The sequence below is a fragment of the Pteropus alecto genome, unplaced genomic scaffold, assembly GCF_000325575.1.
Source record: "Pteropus alecto unplaced genomic scaffold, ASM32557v1 scaffold79, whole genome shotgun sequence".
Classification (NCBI taxonomy): Eukaryota; Metazoa; Chordata; class Mammalia; order Chiroptera; family Pteropodidae; genus Pteropus; species Pteropus alecto.
In genome coordinates, this window is record NW_006494612.1 from 13,355,162 (window position 1) to 13,377,748 (window position 22,587).

At 32.0% G+C, this 22,587-nt stretch overlaps 1 protein-coding gene across 5 annotated transcripts in view; it reads right to left on the reverse strand.

Annotated features, from left to right (window-relative positions):
- TBC1D32 (TBC1 domain family member 32) overlaps positions 1-22,587 on the reverse strand; it is a 166,590-nt gene that overhangs the window by 122,880 nt on the left and 21,123 nt on the right. For all 5 annotated transcript variants that reach the window (XM_015600132.2, XM_025042417.1, XM_006926130.3 and 2 more), the window contains 9 exons: positions 20,974-21,151; positions 17,655-17,723; positions 15,567-15,692; positions 12,212-12,290; positions 11,969-12,072; positions 11,811-11,872; positions 11,086-11,230; positions 8,659-8,718; positions 876-966 (listed from right to left, as the gene is read on the reverse strand). In XM_015600132.2, coding sequence (XP_015455618.1) covers positions 876-966; positions 8,659-8,718; positions 11,086-11,230; positions 11,811-11,872; positions 11,969-12,072; positions 12,212-12,290; positions 15,567-15,692; positions 17,655-17,723; positions 20,974-21,151 — 914 coding nt within the window. The remainder of the gene's footprint in view (positions 1-875; positions 967-8,658; positions 8,719-11,085; positions 11,231-11,810; positions 11,873-11,968; positions 12,073-12,211; positions 12,291-15,566; positions 15,693-17,654; positions 17,724-20,973; positions 21,152-22,587) is intronic.

The following is a 22,587-nucleotide window of genomic DNA, read 5'->3' on the forward strand; positions in this document are numbered from 1 at the left end:
CTTTCTCCTCTACTACAAAACACTAGCTTTCAAAACCCATTAATTATTGGCCTTTAACCATTTTTATCACTGAGATTAGATAAAAAAATTTACCCAGAAATAAATAAAATATTCTCAGAGAACTCACTCTTTGCTTAGAGAAGCTACATAAAATAACAGAATGATAAATACATAATTAATCTGACTGGTTATGAGATGTAAGTAAAGAACAATAAAAATTCAGAATAGGCGGAAAATTCTTCTTGAAATTTAAAATAAATTGTATTTTTTTCACAATAAGTAATTTACACATTAGCGTAGAGGGTTACAGATTGGAGCAGTAGGAGTAGGAATAACAAAAGTGTACAGACAGTGGTATACAGAAGAATCTTGACTGTAAGATTCACTTTCATCAATAACTAGAGATAAGAGTGAATAGAGCAATTAGGGCCAGATTATGAAACATCTAGGCTATTTTTAGCTCAAACTAAAGATAAATAGAGAAGAAACACAGAGCAGGGTGGGTTGTCCAATAATAAAATAATATTTTGCAGATATTTTCTTCCCATTAAAATTTATAAGTGATGATTAAATGACTAATATATTAGAAGAAAAAGTGAGCACATATTATTGCAGTGTAACACACCAGAGTATATACTCTAGGATGAATTGAAGAACTACATTTAGTAAGAATCAATATGATGAGACATTTATTGTTATAAAAAGCCATTATTATGGTATATCTTTAAAATTTGTAAAAATATTTTACATCAGCAAAGTGATCTAATCTATCATGTTACTAACAACTATTAAAATATAAAAGTTATTACTAAATTATTTTTTATTAATAAAATGTACCATTTTTTAAAGTATATAACAGAGAAAGCCATACTTACCAAAATGCTTTGAATGTCCCCAAATCTCATCAGCTTTCATGGTCTCACATAATTCAAAGTACTGAACACACTGCTGAACTGCTGTAGTTACCTAATAAAATAACTTATTATAGAAATTTTCAGCCTACAAGTCCAATTATTAAAAATTACTCAAGGCTGTAAAAACACACTGGAAAGATATTTAGGAAAAATATTTAGAATATTTAGAATAGTATCTTTCCAGGCCACTGAAGCTCAGTCTCCCCAATTACATTTTAACTATGGCACATTCTAGGAAAAACTGAAAGTATTTATAGTCTGACAATTAAATAAATACTGTTATAATGTTGGTGTCAATTAACAAAAATAAATACATACTTCACATTTAATAGTGAAAGATGCAAACATTCTGTAGCCATGACTTTAAAAACTTGCCAATATCCTCACTTCTCTTGCCTTAAAGTCTTTTCTTTCTACCTAGCCAGCAAAATACAAACTGGATCAAGCCTTCATTTCTATTTCAGATACTAGAATTACTAAAAAATTATAAAGAAAAACCTCATAATTTAAAAAACTGTCACAATAAAAAATGATCTCCAACCTCCACTGTACCCAGTGACTCTCCTATGAGTCTCCATCCTACCTCCTTCAATTTCTACAAGCAAATATTTCTTTTTTAAAAAATAAATTTATTGAGGTGACATTGGTTAATAAAATAAGTTTCAAGTGTACAGTTCAATATATATGTATATTTCATTGTATGTTCACTACCCAAAGTTAAATTTCCTTCCATCACCATATATTTGACCCCCTTTACTTTTATCTACCTTCTCCCCTGCCCGCTTCCCTCTGGTAACCACTAAACTGTTGCCCATGTCCACGAGTCTTTGTCTTGTTCATTTGTAGCTTTCAGTTTTATATCCCACATATGAGTGAAATCATATAGTTCTCAACTTTTTCTGTCTGACTTATTTCACTTAGCATAATAATCTTAAGATCCATCCATATTGTTGCAAAAGGCAGTATTTCATCTTTTCTTACGGCTGAGCAATATCCCACTGTATATATGTACCACATCTTCATGTCATAAACTTAGAAGCAGAGATTTCAAATAGTCTCTCCTTTCTTTTGTATCTACCTACTTGTGGTAAGTGCCCTCTCATTCTAATTCTCAAATAAAAAGAAGCCACTAGTGAGATAAGTAGTGATAATTGTTAGGTTTGGTAATAAGGAAGTTGTCGTTGACCTTGAAAAGATCAATTTAAGAGGTGTTTGGAGAATAAAATCAGACTATAATTAAAAAGGAATGAGAACTAAAAAAGTAGGGTCAGCCTAGTATAATTTTCATTTTCAAGAAGGCTGGCTGTGCAGAAAAAGAGAGAGAGAGAGAAAGAGAGAGAGAGAAGCTGATATAGGGGATCTTGGAGTTAAGACTGAATCCTTTTTCAGGTTGGAAGGATATGGTCATGCGGAAGGCTGGCTGTGCAGAAAAAGAGAGAGAGAAAGAGAGAGAGAGAGAAGAGCTGATATAGGGGATCTTGGAGTTAAGACCGAATCCTTTTTCAGGTTGGAAGGATATGGTCATGCTTAAGTGTTATGGGAAGAAGCCAGTAGAAATGAAGAGTTTGACTATAAAAGAGAGAAAAGATAGTTGTTAGAAAAGAGTCCAAGAGGCAAGAGCAGCTAGGACCTAAGTTCAAGAAAGAATTAAGCTTTTGATGAGAAAAAGATGAAGGACAGATGTGGATAAAAGCCAGTTCATAACTGTGGCTCAAGTTCATAACAAGTTCATAACATGGCAAGATATCTGTAATTAGAAAGACCTGCACTGCATACAAGGTTAGACCCTGCTTGACTTGTATTTCAGGATGGTTCCTACCATTCCAAGAATGGATAAGAGGGGCACACTGTAGACAAACTGTTTGTACAAACAATGTGTTTTACGCTGAACACCTTCTTTCCTTCTGGGAGTCTGGAATACAGTATGTGGTGGCAGAGGGTGCCTTCCTGATCAATCTCCAATTTTAAAAAATGAGCAGAGTCTTTAGTAAGCTTACCTGGTAGACAATGCTTCATATGAGCGTGTCTGACACAATTTGATGCTGAAGAAATTAAGTAGAGTCTACCATGAGAAAAGACTTAGAAGCTTATGCTTGGTATCATCCAAACTTCACCAAATGTGCCGTTTTCCAATGTCAATTTTGTTTCGTATCTTTTTTTCTATTATCAATCATAGCTGGAATTATGATTATATGCTGAGTCCTATGAATCCTCTCAGAAAACCATCAAAGCTGGGGTGGACTTGGGGACCCCCTCATATCTATATGTTTTCTCTAAATCAATTACTTTAGAAATTCAGATCACTAATATGAAATTGCCTCCTAAAAATCTGATTCTCAAACTAGATATGACCAAATCTACCAAATCTAAAGTCATTACCTTTCCCAACTTTCCTATTTTTCTTCTACTGTGTTACTTATCTCAATGAATGACATTAGTCACTCAATTAAGTCCTCACCCACACTCATTCAAAAGCCAAGTCCTCTAAATCCTACATTGTAAATATGGTACTCCTGAGTCCATCTATTAATCCCAGTTCACACTGTCAAGAGCCTTTATTCACGTTTCCATCACCTTTTTCTGGAATTACTGCAAAGTCTCTCAATCTTTTTGTTTTAACACTTCTGCTCTATCTCCACCTAGCACCTTGAAGCCATTTTCCAAATATTCCAAAGCCTTAATATGAAGTTACTTCAGTACTTAAAACCCTATCAGTGGCTCACCACACTTCCAGAATAAAAGCCAATCTCCTAAATTTGACATTATATGAAAACACTTCATGATCTGGCAGTCTTATTCCTCTTATCCTCCAGATGCCCCCCTCCCTAGCCACAAACATACACACACACACACACACACACACAACCCAGGCCCCCCCCCCCAGCCACAAACACACACACACACACACACACACACACACACACACACAGAAATAAACCTACCTATGTAAATATCAGTCACCGAAAGCCAGTTCAACACACAATTAGTCAAATGACCAATTCATCAAAAGCAAAGTCACTGAAAATCTCATCAATCAATACACACCTGTTAGATTTGAAACCCATTCAAACGGACATTTATAACCAACTTAACGCCATCATTTGCAAACTAGAAGGGGCTGAAGATTTCCTTTAAATAGGTCTTTTCTATTTTTGGAATTATGCCATGTCCCATGCATGAATTAAACAAACTGAAGTAAACTAACATATACCCAATTTTAAGCATCCAAAAAAATTTCAAAATCCTTTATCCATTTAATATTAGCTTTCAGAGAACTGTTTTTCAAGAAATTTCCCTAATACTAATTCACATTTCTCTTAGCAATCTATATCCAGTCATATAAAATATGTGCAATTTTGAAATGTACTATGTGTTTTCCAATCCCTAAACCTTTAAAACATGCTATTCCATTGCCCTGAAATATTTTCCTACCACTACCTTAAGCAGACCCCTTTTCTTTTCCAGGATAACGCCTACTCATTAAGAATTAAAAAATTCCCCACAATCCTCAGAAAAGAGTAATTTGTTCTATAGACAATAACAAACACCGAAACCTGATTTTAATGTACTTAATAAATCAACAATAAACCTATATAACTATAGTAACGGGTATCCAGTAGAACAAGTTTAAAATTTTGTAAATCAATATATGTCAATAGATCTCAATGAACATACTTCTGAAAGCCAAGCAGTCAGTGTTAAACCCCTTGAAAATCAGCCAACAACAAAAGACACACTCCAGGAAACATATTTGTAAAATCCAGTTAGATAGCAACAGTCTTACCCAAGCTGCCACTCTTCTACAACTGGCTGAACTCTCCCTTCTAAAAGCCCACCAAATCCCTTATAGGAGTTCCCCAAACCTATGAGATTAATAATCTGCTTTGCCTAATTTAAGCACTAACTTCAGCTTTATGCACTGTTTCAGATATTGAATAGTGGTCTTAATTCTTGACAATTCTGGATCTTCCATTAAGATTACCTTGAGGACGCTGACTTGACAGCATTCAGTGGGATCTTCAGACAAAGAAGAGTGTTGTTCACTGGGTCTCCTTGAGTCCCAACTCTGACAGTACTTCAGATTTGTCACCATGTGAGTTTGTGTCAACAATAATCTGAGCTCCAATTTGCTTCATTGAGCTTTCCTTGCTAAATTTATTGTTATCCTACGATTTGTAATAAAATTTGTACAGATTTGTACAAATAGCCTTTTGTTTTGGAGAAGCACCATTTGGTAAATACTTTTGCTATTAACTTTATTCTTCTGCAATTGTTTTGCTGTGCTATTTGTACAGAGTCTTAACTCTTGTTTTATTCTAGTTTATTCTGCATCTACTGAATATATAAAGAAGTGTTCTACAGGTAACAGAAGGAGGCATAGTCCAATCTAATCCATCAAGTCCACCAGCCCTGAGACTGCCAGCTACCAGCAACAGATTCATACAAAGACAACTGGCCAAATTGCATTGGGACTCCTACAAAAATTTCATAAGGACAGTCCCTGACTTGTCGATTAGTGAAAGAGGGGAGTCAATGACTGTTCTGTCACTTACCACATAGTCCCTTCCTAGCTTCTGCTTGGTCAGTACCTAAAACACCATTCATAAGCACACAATTTTGCCCCAAAGTGTAATGATATGTCATGTTTGTTACGAGTTTCTCTAAGTCGAAGCAACCTCCTCCTGATTGAACTACTTTCTAGATAAATTTACTCTTACAATCCTAATTCTTATACATATCTTGGTAAAAAGGAACAATAAAAAATTACTTAGAAAAACAACTGTCATTAGGGAGGACTTTTGACATGAACAAAATAAATACACTTAAGAGAAGCTCTAAAGAATTAAGAGACAAAAGAGCAAAGATTAACTTTAGCTTCTTTAACCGAAAACTCAAAACACTATCTCCATTGAAGGGAAGTTAGCTTCCATTTAAACCTTCAGAAATTCATCCTCCTTGCACCCATCTTACCCAGCTTCATCTTCACAACCCACTTACACCCAGCTGTTCCTTTTATTAAATGTACCACCTTACTGAGAAAGGTAATAACCACAAGAAAAAATATCTTGTGGTTATTCTCAGAGAAACAATCACATACTATCCCCTTTAAATTGCAGGGGCAGAAAGCAGATTATTAAATTTGAACACAAGTCTAAAGAGTCAAGTTGAGGGTATAAAGAATTATTTTCCTAATTAAACCTCAGGAAGATAGATAGAAACTTGCCATAAAATTCAGGATTTAATTTGATACTTATTTTCTTGCACTATCCATATATACCAAGATGGGAAGAAGGTGTTAAAAATACACTATAATAGAAAAAAACCCATAGTAGAAAAAAATACTATGATAGGAAAAACCAAGGGAGAATTTAAATACCTTAGCTGTCAATATTTTTTAAAATGACTTTGAGAGGGCCAGAAAAACAGGAAATACACTACATAAAGCCATTTCAAAAGCCATTCCCTTAAGGATAGATTGGGAAAAGATTCAAGTTGTTAAAATAAAAGGTTAAGCATGTATGCTGATAGCCAAAATGCTTTTCAATTAGTTCATGACTTTGCAATACTATGGAAATAAAGCTCTGAACTCCCCCAGGTATGTCTTTTAAAAACTGTCAGCACATATACATAAACTGAATGGGAGAAGACATTCACTTATGATACATCTGATAAGAGAGGTTAACATCCAAAAAATATAAAGAACTCCTACAACTCAACAAAAAAACAAACAATACAATTAAAAATGGGCAGAAGACCTGAACAGATATTTCTCCAAAGAGGAAATACAGATGGCCAACAGACATATGAAAAGATGCTCAAGGACCCTAATCATCAGAGAAATGCAAATTAAAACCACAATGAGATATCACCTCACATCTGTCAGAATGGCTATCATCAATAAATCAAAGAACAAGTGTTGGTGACGATGTGGAGAAAAGGGAAACCTCATACACTGTTGGTAGGATTGCAAATTGGTACAGTCACTATGGAAAACAGTCCGGAGGTTTCTCAAAAAATTAAAAATGGATATACCTTTGACCCAGCAATTGCATTTCTGGGTATTTATCCAAAGAAAACCAAAATCATAATTCATAAAGATCTATACATCCCTATGTCCATGGCAGCACTATTTACAAAAGCCAAGATATGGAAGTAACCTAAATGCCCATCAACAGACAACTGGATAAAGAAGTTGTGGTTCATATATATAATAGAATATTACTCAGCCATTAGAAAAATGAAATCCTACAATTCACAATGACATGGATGGACCTAGAGGTTATTATGCTGAGTAAAATAAGTTAGACAGAGAAAGATAAATACCATATGATTTCACTTATATGCGGTATCTAAGGAACAAAAAGAACAAACTCATCAAAAACAGACTCATAAATATAGAGGACAATCTGGGGACGGCCAGAGGGGAGGGAGATGGAGGGCTGGGAGGAAGGCGTGAAGGGTTAAAGAAGTACAAATTAGTAGTTGATAGATGGTCACAGGGATGGGGAGCACAGCATAGGGAATGCGATCAGCATTAATATATTAGCTAGATGGAGAGCCAGAAGAGAGAAAGAGTAATCAGAAGGATCATTTTATAAACTATATAAATGTCTAACCAATGTACTGTACACTTGAAACTAATAATAAAATAAAATTTAAAAAAATAAAAGAGTTAATCTATAAATAACATATTCGAAATACTTCCACCAGGGCCTCTATAATACCAACAGTGACTTATTCGTATGCCAAAGCATGGGGGAAAAAATCATTTTGTTCTTTGTTTTTTCTCCTTTCTCTATTCTAACAAGATCAGTCTATGCTCATATGGCAATAATAATTTTCACTTAAACTGGGAATGGGAGAGAAATGAGATGTGGAAAGACTTTATTTCAATTCAGTTTGAAGATTTTTAAGCACCTATTACCTCTACAAATAAATTCAATTTCTTTTATTCAATATCCCTCTCTTCTTGTTTCTGAAGCACAATTCTTTTGATTCTCAAACACAAAGCAATTATTGTTCTCTTTCTTTCATTTTATGCTCTACTGCATTCATCCCAAAATTCACAATTCCAGGAATCTTTTCCTTCACCTGACTTCTAAACTCAAGATTCTATCTAACTACATAAACTATATTCATCATCTCAAAGTCATATTAGCATACTTTTTAAAATATTTTAATAAATTTCATTTCAGGTTTGTCACAATTTTTTGACTTGCTGATTTCTTTTCAATTTCTTTCACTGCCCTTACATATTGTTCTACTAACAGCAATAAATGTAAAAAAATTTTGCTAATATAGTTTATAGTATTAGTTTATATTTGGTGTAAATTGAATCAATTTTTTCAAATGCAAAAGCATTTAGCATTCTGAGTTTATTCATGCAACTTTTAGTCAAAAACATGAGAACATTTTATAGAGCTCACTCCCTTTCAAATACCTGATCTGAATTCAATTACATGATAATACTTAAAAATATGGTTTATTTTTCAAACTAGCTTCTTAAAAACCTAATTTACTAAGCAATTATGTATTTCCTTACTGCTATCCTGATTGTATTTTATGTCTCTACTTTTATTATTTTATGTTTCACAGAATGATAGCTTAAAAATCACATGAAAGGGGATCACTTCATTATCCAATATTAATTATCACTCGATTCTGTACATTTAAGTTATTACATCATATATCTTTTCGTGATATTATTTCTCAACATGAGAACAGAATAGAAATATAGACTTACCAGAGATTTATATTTCTTTTCAAGAAGTCTTAATACTACAGTTCTGCTATAATATGCATGCTAAAATTAAAGGAAAAGGGGTATTTAATAGTCAAGCATGCCATTCAAAATCTATTCCCTGCATTATTTCCAATAACATCATAAATTACACAATAACTTAGTTTTTAAATTATTGTAATCAGAACAGGTTTTTCTATGTACAATGAATTACAAGCATAGCAATCACAAGAATCCAAATCATATCAATAAACTGTGGATTTAGTGACAAGATGAATAGAAAAACATTCTATCCCTCAATTGTGAACAATCTCCATATTAAGCTATTTTAAAACCACCACCAAAAAACCTCTGACTACCAGTGTAGGATAGAGCCTAAAGGAAAAATACAAAAGTGGAGATGGAGAATGAAAATCACAAACCTCATACTGTAGAGGATATTGTATTGTCTACATATGCAGAAATTTGGCAAGGTTGAAATGCTCTAAAGGGACAGTATCTTAATCATGCTATGCCAATCATATTTTTAAAATGATTCAAAGCACCAAAAAACTTTAATTCTCTCCTTAGAGCTCAATATAAGTGGGATTAAAACATGCTTTTTATGTATTATACAAAGAAAGGGTAAAATATACCTAAATATTATTTAACTAAATTATATTAGATATCATTAGTGTTCAATGCAGTTTCTTCATTTTACTTGAGAATAAAATTATTAAACAGAATATTCAGTAAAAATTGTCAGAATTCTGGGAAATAGGGTTTAATCAAATAGGGTTTTAGTTAATTAAGGGTTAATCAAAACCCTCTGTGTTTTAACCCTCATAGCTTAAAATGTTTTCAAAACCATTAATCTTTTTACAGCTTTAGCAAGAAACATATGTTAACCTACAATTAAACTAATGGCCATGTTTCGAAAAAAAATCCTCATAGTGTGTCCCTTACACCAGTCACCAAACCATAGCTCTCAGCCCAAATTCAGCTGCCACCTGATTTGGTAAAGTTTTACTGGAACACAGTCACACCCATTCATTTATATATTATCTTTGGATGTTTGGGGCCACAGCAGAGTTGAGTAGTTGCAACAGAAAAAGAGTACAGCCTACAGAGGCAAAAATATTTATTGTCCATTTTACATAAGAAGTTTTCCAACTTCTGCCTTAGAGGGTGTAAGAGAATTTGATGGATTTTCATCAATACTTGAACATGCTTGGGGAGCTAATTTTTACTAATTTTCCGTTAGTTTTCCTATGATCTGTCTCATTCTCTTAAGAATCAAGCACTAACAATAAAAATGTTAAGTGTGAAAAAGTTAATTATTACAGGTAGTCGAATATGGTTTTTGTTAAAAAAAGACCTAAACAGATAAATATAAAAGTATATATAATAAATATAACTACATATCAAAATCTTAATGTTTATCATCCCTGTGTTGTAGAGAAATTTAATTTTATTTGTGCTTTTATATATTTTGTATGTTTTCTATAATAATGTAATTTTATAATCAAGAAAAACTTAAGAAAAAGGTCAGTCTCAGATGTAAGAAACAAAGAGTTCAGGTTAAATTAATTAAACTGAGCAAACATTTATCAGCACCTACTATTTAGGGCAAGTAAAGGCTAAGCATTGGACAGAACAGTGTTTTGGTTAATTGGACATTATTATACAGTTCATATAACACAAGGGGAAAAAAAGTCCATCAGCTAGATAATGTCCAATTGTGCTAAGCAATAAATGAGTGTGTTGCTGTTTTACATGGCAAATCATGGGCTCGCCCCCTTCTTTCTCCATTGCAACAAATATGTAATGTTCAGCAGACAGGATGAAAAGGGCAAAGAGGTGAGAATATAAGCAACACTGCTGCTACTACCATCAGATATAGACCACTCTTATTAATAGCAAAGGAGGGAGATAGCACTATAAGGATCTCTTTACTCTTAATATGAATTTCAGTTCCAGGACAGTGGTGAGCTCCATAGGAAATCATCAGCATTTAGACATTAAACACATTTCCCAAACTGCAGGTTCGGGAAGGTGCAAAATATTTTCAGACATATCACTTAAACCAGAGAAAAATGAGCATTGAACTTTCATATTCTACCTCACCTGCTTAAAAAAGTAAAGACAATGAGATTTTGGATGAGTCATTCAACTTAATAGGCTCACATGAATTACCACTTAAAAACCTATTTTGGCTCTGTCACTTACTAGATAAACAATCATGAGCAGGTCATTTAACTTCTCTATGCCTCAGGTGCTACATCTGTAAAATGGAGTAATAATACCACCTATCTCATAGATTGTTATAAAAATTAATGAGTTAACACATATAAAAGTGATTATAATTCTTAGAACACAGTAAACAAACATTAGCTATTGTTTGAAATATATGAACTGAAAGGTATAAAAACGTATTTCATTTTTCCTTACCATCCACTTTTTGAACCACACAGCCTTGGTATCAACTAACGCAAGAAAGTAGACTGGATCCAAAATCTTTTGTGAGACAAGATGGCTTTGATCATGTCTAACCGATAATAAGGACAAAGTACTCTCCACAATTTCTTCCATATACCTTAAAGTTTAGGAAAGAAGTGATTTTAGAAAAAACAAATGCTATTACATATATAGAACTGGCGATACATTTTATATTTATGGAATGATAAAATGTTAAGTAATCTTCAGAAACAACTTTCTGTTTTTACATTTCAGTAAATGGCAGAGCTGGTATTCACATCCAATTTTTTTCCTGTTTTATAAACTTACATTCTTTCGACTTTAACACTAGCTATCCAAATTTAATTTTCCTTTTTAAACTCACAGTTGCTCTTACGACCTTATTAAAAATTTTAGAACTAAAAGGAAAAAGTTTGAAAACCACTTAAAATCTTGACCAAAGTAGCAGAGACCAGTAATAAAAGAACCAGAGGCTACAACACCCTCTTTTTACTTTGTGGTGATTAATAAATGGTATAAAATGGCACTTGCATAGAGCCATTCACAAAGCTAAGTACAAAATATGAAAAGCTAAAAAACAGACATTATTAATCCCTTCCCTATCACATAAATCCATTAAGATACTCTCTACTCTTTCTCTTGGAAATGTACGTGGGACACTCCTATATTTTCATGTTGGCATAAATTAAGGGACTTACTTCTCAGAGTGACGAATCCAGAAAGATGGAGCCTCCTTCTGATATTCATTTAGAAGGCGAATCTACAAAGCAGTGCATGACAGTTCTCAAAAAATTAGAATTCTAAAATATAGAACTATTTAAATAAAAAATAAAAGCATATTCTAGCAAACGAATACCTTTTTAAGTAAGCGGGTCACATTAGGGTTAGTTATATCTATACCAGTTGAAACGGTAGGAATATGATTTTCTCTAGAAACAAAGTATAACTCCAAATATTTAGCTGGAAAAAAAAAAAGTTTAGAAAAGTGACTATTATACCATTCAATTACAGGGATTTCTGAAAAAGAGTGAAATCTTATCCATTTTTCTTTAGTACAAATAAAAGAAAAAACATTTTTAAAAATATTTAATAAACATACCTAAGCTTGTATAAATTTCCTTGGTCATATGTAACGGCGAAAGCGTAAATGTCTGTGCATAGAATTTTAAAATCCGGTCCTATGAAAATAAAACAAAAGATTTACATCCAAAATTCTTACAAAAATAGAATAAGATGAATCATTTTTCACAGAGTAAAAAGCTCAGAAAATAAATCATTCAGAAACATGTATAGGAGTGTACCTATAAAAAAGGGCATGTTCTTATTTTTGTCAGCAAAAAGTATAACTAAAACCAATAGTAAATCTAAGACAGCAGTACATTGTTGTGAAATCTGGTAATAGTAGATACAAACATAGGGTGAGGTGTGATAGAGGAAAGGTACAATGCAAAGATGTCAAACAAGGAAACAGAGTAGGATTACTAAACATAAAAAAACAAAAACAAACAGAAAAACACTCCTTGCAGAATCCAACTTTTTTTTTAATTGTTTACATAGGTAGTCTCAATAATTTGACATGTAGGACTCTAATAATTTTGCCTATTCCCAAGAAAAAGTATAAAATAAAAATATATTTTCAGAACTTGACATTATTAAAATTTAAAGTAGAAACTATCACAAGGTAAATGAATTAAATGAGAAAGATGTAGTTAGAATAGTAACCAGCTCTAATAGGTACTTTAAAATGATAGCTATTATTGTTTTTTAATTATTTTAATTATTGTGAAGAGATTAAGCCTAATAGTGAAATTCAACTTCTCACAAAATAAAAACATAAAATCACCTCAAATGTTCTACTGTAGGGGAAAAAAAAAACTAATAATCTTTCCTAAATAAACTATTAGGGTAATATGTTTACAAAAAGTTGACTACCCATGACTAAAAATATTTCCTAACTCCAAGAGATTCTTACTGAACAAAGGATATTAAATAACTAATAAGTCTATTTTTAGAGTTGCAGCAATTGATCAGTATCTGTCACACTTTTCAAACACTTAGGCTTCAGTCAGTTATACGCTAGGAGTCCTTTAGAGTAAGAAATGAAGAAACAGAATCAAACTCAAGAAGTTCGATTAAGCATTTATTCAAAATAAAAAGAATTAGTTCTATCACCATTTCCTCTCTTTAACAATTTCTTCTGATATTTAACAATTATTAACTTAATTATTGACATTGATTCTTGCTACATAATAATCTATAATGGCTAAAGCCACTTATATTGACCTATTAGGATCTTTACTATGTTTATAAAGTTGTCATATAATTTTTTTAAAATAATTAAAGGAAACCTGACGACTATTTTGTCCTTGTTAAATAAAATTTTTAAAAAATTATGGGGAAATTTACAATGGTATTTCCTGTTAGAGAGCCTTGAAATGTTAAAGCTTACCCCTTGAAATTCTTGGATCATTGAGGTTTTGTTTTTTGTTTTTTGTTTTTTAAGCAGAAGTCTGTATCACCCTCTGGTGTTAGTATAGTTGAACTGCATTCAGTAATTGGATAATTAAATACCTTTTTTACTCCTTATAAATAACAAACCTCTTCTGTTTCTAAACCACTTCTGTTTACTAGATAATTATATCTTCATTGATGAAATAGTATAATATTTAAACAGACAAATGTATCGAGATATTTTTATAACTGTTTACTGTCTCTTCTACTAGAATGTAAGTTCTATGAAGGCACATATCCGTCTTGCTCACAGTGTGTTCCCAGTATCTAAACTAAAATGATGTACACAGTAGGTATTCAATACATATTTGTCGAACACCTAAAAATAGTTAACGCTTGTACTAACACCTCCAAAAATCCTGAACAAATTATAAAGTCAAAGTTTTCTTCCCTGACATATCAATTATGAAGAAGAAGCTCTCTAAAAACCCTAAATTGTATTTAAATGTGATGCTGGGATACAGTCAGGATTTTTAATTCATATCATAGATATTACCCATAAAATTACTGCATTTTTAATATAATCTTACTTTTAATCATATACTAAGTGTTCCTACGAAGTTATATGCAAATCATTTTTACATTCAATCACTTATCTTTACTGACTTCATAATTTTACATCTTTTTGAATTTTCAATTTGCATTATGATTCACCTCAATTATCTTCTAAACTCTTAGCTTTTAAGCATTTAAGCAATCTCTAAACACTTAAATGCATAAGGAAAATGCTTATGAACCCTTTAGAATAAATTCTAATTATCATTTTAGTTCAAGTTTTCATATATTATAAATTCTTTCAAAAACACTTTATATAGTCTTTTAAAATATTTTTCTGAATTCAAACACATTGACACAAATACTTGGATATCCCTTTCCAAGATAAAACAAAATGCACAAGGTAAGTCTGCTATTATTTGGCAATGACTATTATATTGACCAGATTTTCAATCTAATCATGAAATACTAAATTAATTCCTTTAAAGGAAATCTTGACAATTCAAAAGCCAGAATTGCACTGCGGCATTATTTAACTATAACCAAGATTTGAAAGCAACCTAAGTGCCCATCAACAGACAATTAGATAAAGAAGATACAGTACTTTTATACAATGGAATATTACTCAGCCATAAAAAAGAATGAAATCTTAGCATTTGGGTCAACATAAATCAACCTGGAAGGTATTAAGCTAAGTGAAATAAGTCAGAGAAAGACAAAAACCATATAATCTCACTTATATGTGAATCTAAAGAACAAAATAAACAAACAAAACAGAAATGAACTCATAGATGCAGAGAACAAGCTGATGGTTGCCAGATAGGAGGGAGTTTGGGGACAAGGTGAAAAAGATGAAGAGATTAAGGAATACAAGTGGGTATTTCTGAAATAAGTAAAGCATAGTGAATATGGTCAATAATATGGTAATAACTATGTATGGTACCAGGTGGGTACTAGACAAGTCGGGGGGATCATTTTGAAAATTACATAAATGTCTAACCTCTGTGCTATACACTTGAAACAAATATAAAATAATATTGACTGTTAACTGTAATTGAAAAATCAAAAAAGCGGGGAGAAAAAGGTGAAGGAGGATAAGAGGTTCAAACTTTCAGGTATAAAACGAGTAAGTCATGGGGCTATGGTGTACAGCTCAGGGAACATAGTCAATAGTATTGTGGAAGCATTGTACGGTGTCAGATGGATGCTGAACTTATCATGGTGATCACCTCTTTAGGTACATAAACGTTGCATGACTATAGTGTACACCTGAAACTAATACAATATTGTATGTTAGCTATATTTTTATAAAAATCTTTAAAAAATAGCATGCATGCAAAAAGCTAAAACTGAATATTTGCACTACTATTTAAGAAAATTATATTCCATTTATTTCTCGAATGATAAAAAGCAAATTATTGTTGATATTTTTATAAGCATTTCCTTACACTGAATACAGGATCAGGATCTGAAAGAGAGATTGTCAATTTTTCACAGAGAGTGGTCCAATTTTCACAATTCAGTACATCAGATGGCGGAGCTGAACACAGAGTTTGCAAGGCTTCATACCTCACCTATAATTTTTAAAAGATTTTTATTAATACTTGGCCACTAGAATAATACCATTTCTCCAAATATTTAACAAATATTGAAAGGCAAAACCTAGATAACTGTTTTAAAGAGCCAACTGATGAGAATTAGATGTTCTTTTATAAAAACAATTCTTGAGAACTCATTTTTAAAACCAAACACTAAACAGAAAAAAATAGGTTATTTTACATAAAACAAAAATAAAAATCCTATGTTTATTAAACATGTGACCTAGAATCTCCTAAGTGGAATAGGAGAAAGGATGGTGGCAGAATCTAAATCACCAGGGCAAGGTTTTCCAATGGTCTCGTCTCACAGATTTTCTCCACTTGAGTAGGCCCCCATAGGTAGTTCTACAGTTTTAGGGCTTTGATTTTAAAAGATGCCCCTTGTACACCTGAATATTCCTGGATTTTGTTAACCAATGTCACCAAAATAAAAATTAAATAATAATAATAATAATAATAATTTTAAAAAATAATTATGTAGCATTCACATTCCAGAATATGAACAACTCTCACAAAATAATCTGTACTTGTTTTTGCTGCTACACCATATTTTCTGACCTAATCACTGAGGTAGAAAAAAGTCATTCAGTAGCATGATGCAAAATTGAATTTCTGTATTTTCACAGAAAACTTACTTCTTAATCATCTTTCTCAAAATACAATCAGAACTCACTCAAAACGGTATGACCCAAGGTACAGCAGTGGAGACTAGCTCTATTCCAATCATGAATGGCGCAAAGCTTCTCCCCCACTCATTTTCCAACTAGTGAGTAATAACACACTGATTCTAGCTTCTTCCTCAAATTCTGGTTGTTTCCCAGCTCAAATAACTTAAATCTAGTAATTAAAATATTTTTAAAAAGGTGAAGAGTCAGAGAAGAGCTAAGACCTCAGGAAACCAGACACTGAAACAGGGAGTCAAGTTTTAGGTGAAAAATACAGAATACAGACATACTTTAAAATTCTGTGTATTCATATAGAAGAACTCCTAAATACAACTTTGTGTTTGGATTAGGGGGATTATGGATAGAATTTAAAAACATTGAGTAATTTCTCCTTTTCAGTTAATTTTTAGGACAAAATCTCATTAAGAATTTCCTACTTGCAAAAGTAGAATAAAGGTTTCTGAACAAGTATAGATTTCCAAATAATCCATTTAAACTAAAGACAATAAGACTATTATATAATTCAAGTCCTATTTTAATATATTTTGAAATATATTATTTACTAAGAAGCTAGAAAATAAATCAGAATGCAAAATGCTGAGAGGAAAAAAATTAACCTGTGATTTAAAAAAAAAAAAATCAGTGGGAGTAAGTCATAACTATTCATTCAGTTTCAAATAAAAAGTTGAAGAAAAACAATTTATTTCAAAAATTGAGACCAACTGGCAAGATATACACAAAAGTCTAGGAACTTCAAAAATCCTATCATATTTTCTTTTTCAGGCTGACTTTCAAATGAAATAAGTCTTCATAAACAATGAGTTATACAATCTTTAAAATATAAACAGGCACAATTCAATATAATTGCTTCTTTAAAATCCTGTTTCTAATCTTTAATGTATTGCCAAAGTTGCTCACATTTTCCAGAAGTAGAAATAACATTGAACAATTTTTTTTCTTTAAAAGAAATAATTATAATATCTCATAAAAAGCAAGAGTGAAGAAATAGCTTGGGGGACAACTACTCATAATTTCATCTCTTCAAAATGGAAACCAGAAATAAAAATGTCCTCTTACAAACTATAACTATTCTCTAAGGAGAGTGTCCCTCATTCTGTGACCTTTCATTTCAGGACTGGAAAGTCTAGCTGACATATCAGTTTAGAACTGCCATAATAATAAAGGCTATCTTCAAGAGAAACAGTCTGGCTGCTACAGATTATAATCATATACATATATCTATCTGAACCTGACATTCATCCTTTCAACTTACCTCTTTAGGCTGCCCTGGATCCAACTGGTCTAAAATCAACTGTAATTTTCCTTGACAAAACTTATAACTCTGTAACACAAGTAACAGATTTATTTAGTATACTTTTAGAAGTACTGCTATAAATGATCTTTTAAAACAATTACAAGCAAAAAAAATGCATTTTTAACAAGAAGAGGGGGTGATCTATTTTGATGTAGCAGCAAACAGAATTTTTGTCTCCCAAGGCATTTAAATGGAAAATGAATGTCCCACTAGAACAGTGTACTTTCATTTATATGAAAACTATTATTTGCTGAGCAACTGGAATGTGTAGAACATTATAAGACTCAAAAGACATAAAGCTAAAATGTTTTGTACCCATAAATTTGAGATTAATGATACCAAAGGATAAAGCAACATAAACAAGAAAGCACTAATAGTACCCTCAGTATAATTACGATGCTGCTTGAACCTTTTTGTTCCTTTTCCTTCCTGTACTTTTCCTTAGCATTTCTCCATGCCTCCTCTTTCGTAAAAAATTCCTGAAATAAAAACTTCCATCTAGAAAAAAGTTTATAGTAGACCATAAGCTATTGTGGGAAAAGGTCTTTTTATTGCAAAAGGCAATTTAAATGTGAATAATATTTAAAATAATCATCAAAAAATAGCACTAAAATAGCTGCTATTTGTTATTTATTATGTAAGCAAGCATTCATTTTAGCACATCCTTTAAGATATACCAACAACCATGAAAGCTAACACGTATGGAGCAGCAACAACTATCCTAAGGACTTGATATACATTCAATCAGTTAATTTTCTCTACAACTCTATGAGGTAAGTGGTATTATCATTCCTATTTTACAAAGAAGAAGCACTATGGCACAGGGAAGTTAAGACGTTTCTCCAAAGTCACGAAACTAGTAAGTGGTGGAACCAAGATTTGAACCCAAGCAGTCTCCAGGTAGTATAGCATAGAGGAAAGAACAGACTTTGGAGGGAGAGAGACCAGGCTTAAATTCATGGTTCACTCCTAACTAGTAATACAATTTTAGGTAAATTACTTACCTATTATTATAAGCCTCACTTTTTTTCTGTAAAATGGGCAAGTAACACCAACATAAAGCCAAGCAGAGGGATCAAATATGTGGTAGAAATCTCAAAAACAGCTAGTATTATTATTTTTAATCTTTCCATCATTATTTTGCTGAGACTTTTTCCAGGTTTAATCACAATACCAAATTTTTTCAGTGCTCTGCTCACAACAATGGTAAGAACCAATCTTTCTTCTTTAATACTGTCAAACTTACACTAATGGTTTCCAGAGCCAGCAATGTCCAAAGGTTTTCAATAATGGTCAAAAATCCATCATACTCAGGCTACAATTTTAAAAATAGTAACAATGACAAAAAGCCTATTCTATTCACAAAATAGAAGTGTTCCACCTGTATCTAAGCAGCAGCATCAAATTGCTTACTCAATGTTATTCAAAGAATAATTTGAACAGATTTTTTTTAAGCCCAGAGCAAGTAATTTATTAATTCTGAAGGTATCATTAACATCAAAAGTATGTAATGAAATGAATTTCTGATATATTTTCAGAGACCTTTTCACTTCCAATCATTAAATCAGTCTCTCTTCGGTCAGTCCACATGTACAAGTCTCTTTTCACTAAGCAAAAGCCTACCCAAATATCTTCTAGAGCTTGGCCACACTGAAAGAGCTTTCAGGATAGTTATGACATGCATAGGCTTCTTTCAAAAAGTCCAAAGATACCAGGCCTTGTTGGTAGACATACTTCATTTTCAACTCAATTAGTTCTTTCTGAAACTAAGTCATACTCATAGGGCGAACACTTAAAAATATTTGATTATACCTTGTGAACATCACAAAGGAAGCCATATAAACTAAAGCATAATTCCTTCTCAAGATTCAAAATGAAATGAAATAAAAAACAAGAATATCTCCTGAAAGTATGATCCCATTCTACCAAAGCTTTAAATTTCTTCAAAAAAATCCATGATTCTCTGACTGGAAATCATTTAGCATTTGGGATTAGCATCTCTTAACTGCCAGCTACTCAATCAATGCTATTTGGATCTGAATACTTGTACTTCTTAGAACAAATTAACAATGCTCCATTTTTGTCTCTTGTTCTATTTCAGTATATTCAGATGGTTCATCAAATAAGTTTGGGTTTTTCTGTACCTTTTAATTTCAAAAAGTCCTTGATCTAAAGAAGTAGTTCAATAAACCTACTAAATAAGCTATCTGATTGCATTAAACTAAACTAAAATCTCTATATTACATCTTCCAAAGAGTTCATCACCAAGAAATGAATGATTAACAGCTACAAAATGAAGAAAATTCACAATCTTTGTCACTTCCTCCATCTCATCAGGTAGTCTACTCGACTTGTAAAACTGAAAACTCAGCACAGTCTCTCTTGCCAAATGATGCAATGGTAGCTGAGCAGAGCAACTTCTAAGTTCTGCTTTGACTACTTCCAATACCATTTTTCAAAAGTGCAGTCTGAACTGTGACAAATATACACACTTTTTTTCATGTTTCACTCAAACTTCTTAAATTCCTTTTTGGCATATCGTTAAGACCTTTGCTATATAGATATGCCCCCATATCAGAGCTAATTAGATGAAAATATTTCATTAAAAATATCAGATAGGATTCACACCAAGGTCAGACAAACTCTATTTGGCCTGAGAGTTTCTGGGTGTAAGTTCATGGTGCATGCTTGGGCTCTACTCTAATTTCCTGTCTTCTATTAGGACTAATCTAGTCACTGGCCTATCTTTCTCTCATCTCTATTGTAGCCAAATGACAAAGATTCCAACAAACTGGAAAGAGAAAATGTAAAACTTCAAATCTCTTGACATCCAAAAATAAAACAAAACAATGTTTTAAAACTAACAACTCACGGCAACCTTCATCTCCAAAACACACCTAAGAGGAATGTTTTATCTCCATAGCTCATCTATAATGTAGTAAACTCTGATTAGCAGAATTGAGAATAAGATGGTTTGTTTAATTAAAGCTTAACCAGATTTGTTTCATGTTATTTTTTCAATACAAAATCCATTAGTTTATTTCCTTACCTCATTAAGAATTGTCTCAGATACACTGTAATCACATACTGAACATATAATTCTAGAAGATGTTATTTCATGGACTAAATCTTGTAAATTGGATTATTTTATTGTTTATTTTTCTTCTAAATCTTAAAAACTAGAAACCAAAAAAAAAATTGGCTAATAAAGAATGGATTTAAGCCAGTGATTATTAAACACAATTTCAAGACATAAGTACAAAGGTAAACAACACACCTGATTAAAGGACGAATCACTATCAGAGCAATTGTCTGTGCAGTAACTATTGTTTTTCTCCTTTTGGATTTTTTTCTGCCTTTCTTGACTTCGTATCTCATCTTCTTCAAACTTGTTAATCATAGATTCCACCACTATCATCATGACGTTCTTCAGGGAGTGCATCATTTCTTTGTATCTTTAAATTCAAAGCAGTCTTGGTAAGAGAAAGGCTATTAGCACAAATTAAAACATTCACCTAAACTACCTGATTACTTTTTCAGTAAAATCTCTTTAAGAACACAGTTCTAAAGAGAAAAAAGTCTAAGTCAGTTTTTCTTAAAGAACAAATAGCACAACAGAAGTCACATGATAGGAATAAAAAATTAGTAGGGAATCCAACAAAAAGTTCGTTTTTCTGACGTTGTTTCATATGGTTACATGGACAAAGACAGTAAAATTAACAGAATCCAAGGCAAGAATTTCCAGTGGCATAGATTCTAGGAATTAGCAATAAAGTCAAGCGTTAGTATCATATAACCAAACCACAGCCTATTTGATACTTTCTTTTTTCTAGATCTTTCTCTATCCTTCCTTCCTCTATTTTCTTTCCTTCCCTTCTCCCCTGCCAATTCTTTATATCTATAGGCATCTGTATCCACAGTTGAAACCTAAATACATTAAGCTATCAGTGGGTCTTTTCAAGTAGAGGTTAGAGAACTCGCCATCAGGGCTGTTAGAAAAGGGATTCCTGAAATTTGTAGGAGCTTGAACTGAATAACTTCTAAGATCCCTTTCAGCTCCATGGGTCTAAAAGTCTCAAAGAGAACCTATAATAAATTTCTCCATTTATTAAGTACAAAATCTCAAGCATCCATATAAATATTAGATTGAGAACTACAACTCTAGAAATAGAATTTTAGAGCTAAATGCTACTGTAAAATAATCTAGTCGAGCCTTTTATTTTACGAATGAGGAATATGTGACCAGAACCATTGAAATTTCTATATTTCATATAGAATTAAATAAAGATTTAAATAAACATAGCAAATAAAGTACTAAACTAGGAATCAGAAAACCTGGACTAGCATCTTGACTAGTTTACCTATCGGCTGTCATCGTAAACAAGTCTCATTTTCCTCAACTATAAATGAGATAAAAAGAATACAATCTAGCAGCTCTATTTCACATGACTATAGCAAGAAATAAATGTGACTATATATTTTCAAGTTCTTTATAAATATAAAGCACAATACAAATATTTATTGTTTATCATTACAATAATGGTAATAAATTAGGAAAATAAGCACAAAAACTTCTCTTTTATATTTCTGGTTAATGGGTCATTGTACCTACATAAAGCAAAGGAATGACAGACAGGCCACTCTTTCTCTCACAAAAGCAATAAAACCATGCTAGGGCATTAAGATAGAAATAGTAGACAGGGATTTTAAAGTTTGAAGAACTTTTTAAATACATTTTAAATGATCTACATTATATATTATTAAATATATGTAATTTCTATATATAATTTAAAATATACTCACATAGTCATATTACTTAATATATAATTAATATATATAACTATAATAAAGTAATATAATACATATTGTTATATATATAGTTTTAAAGTCC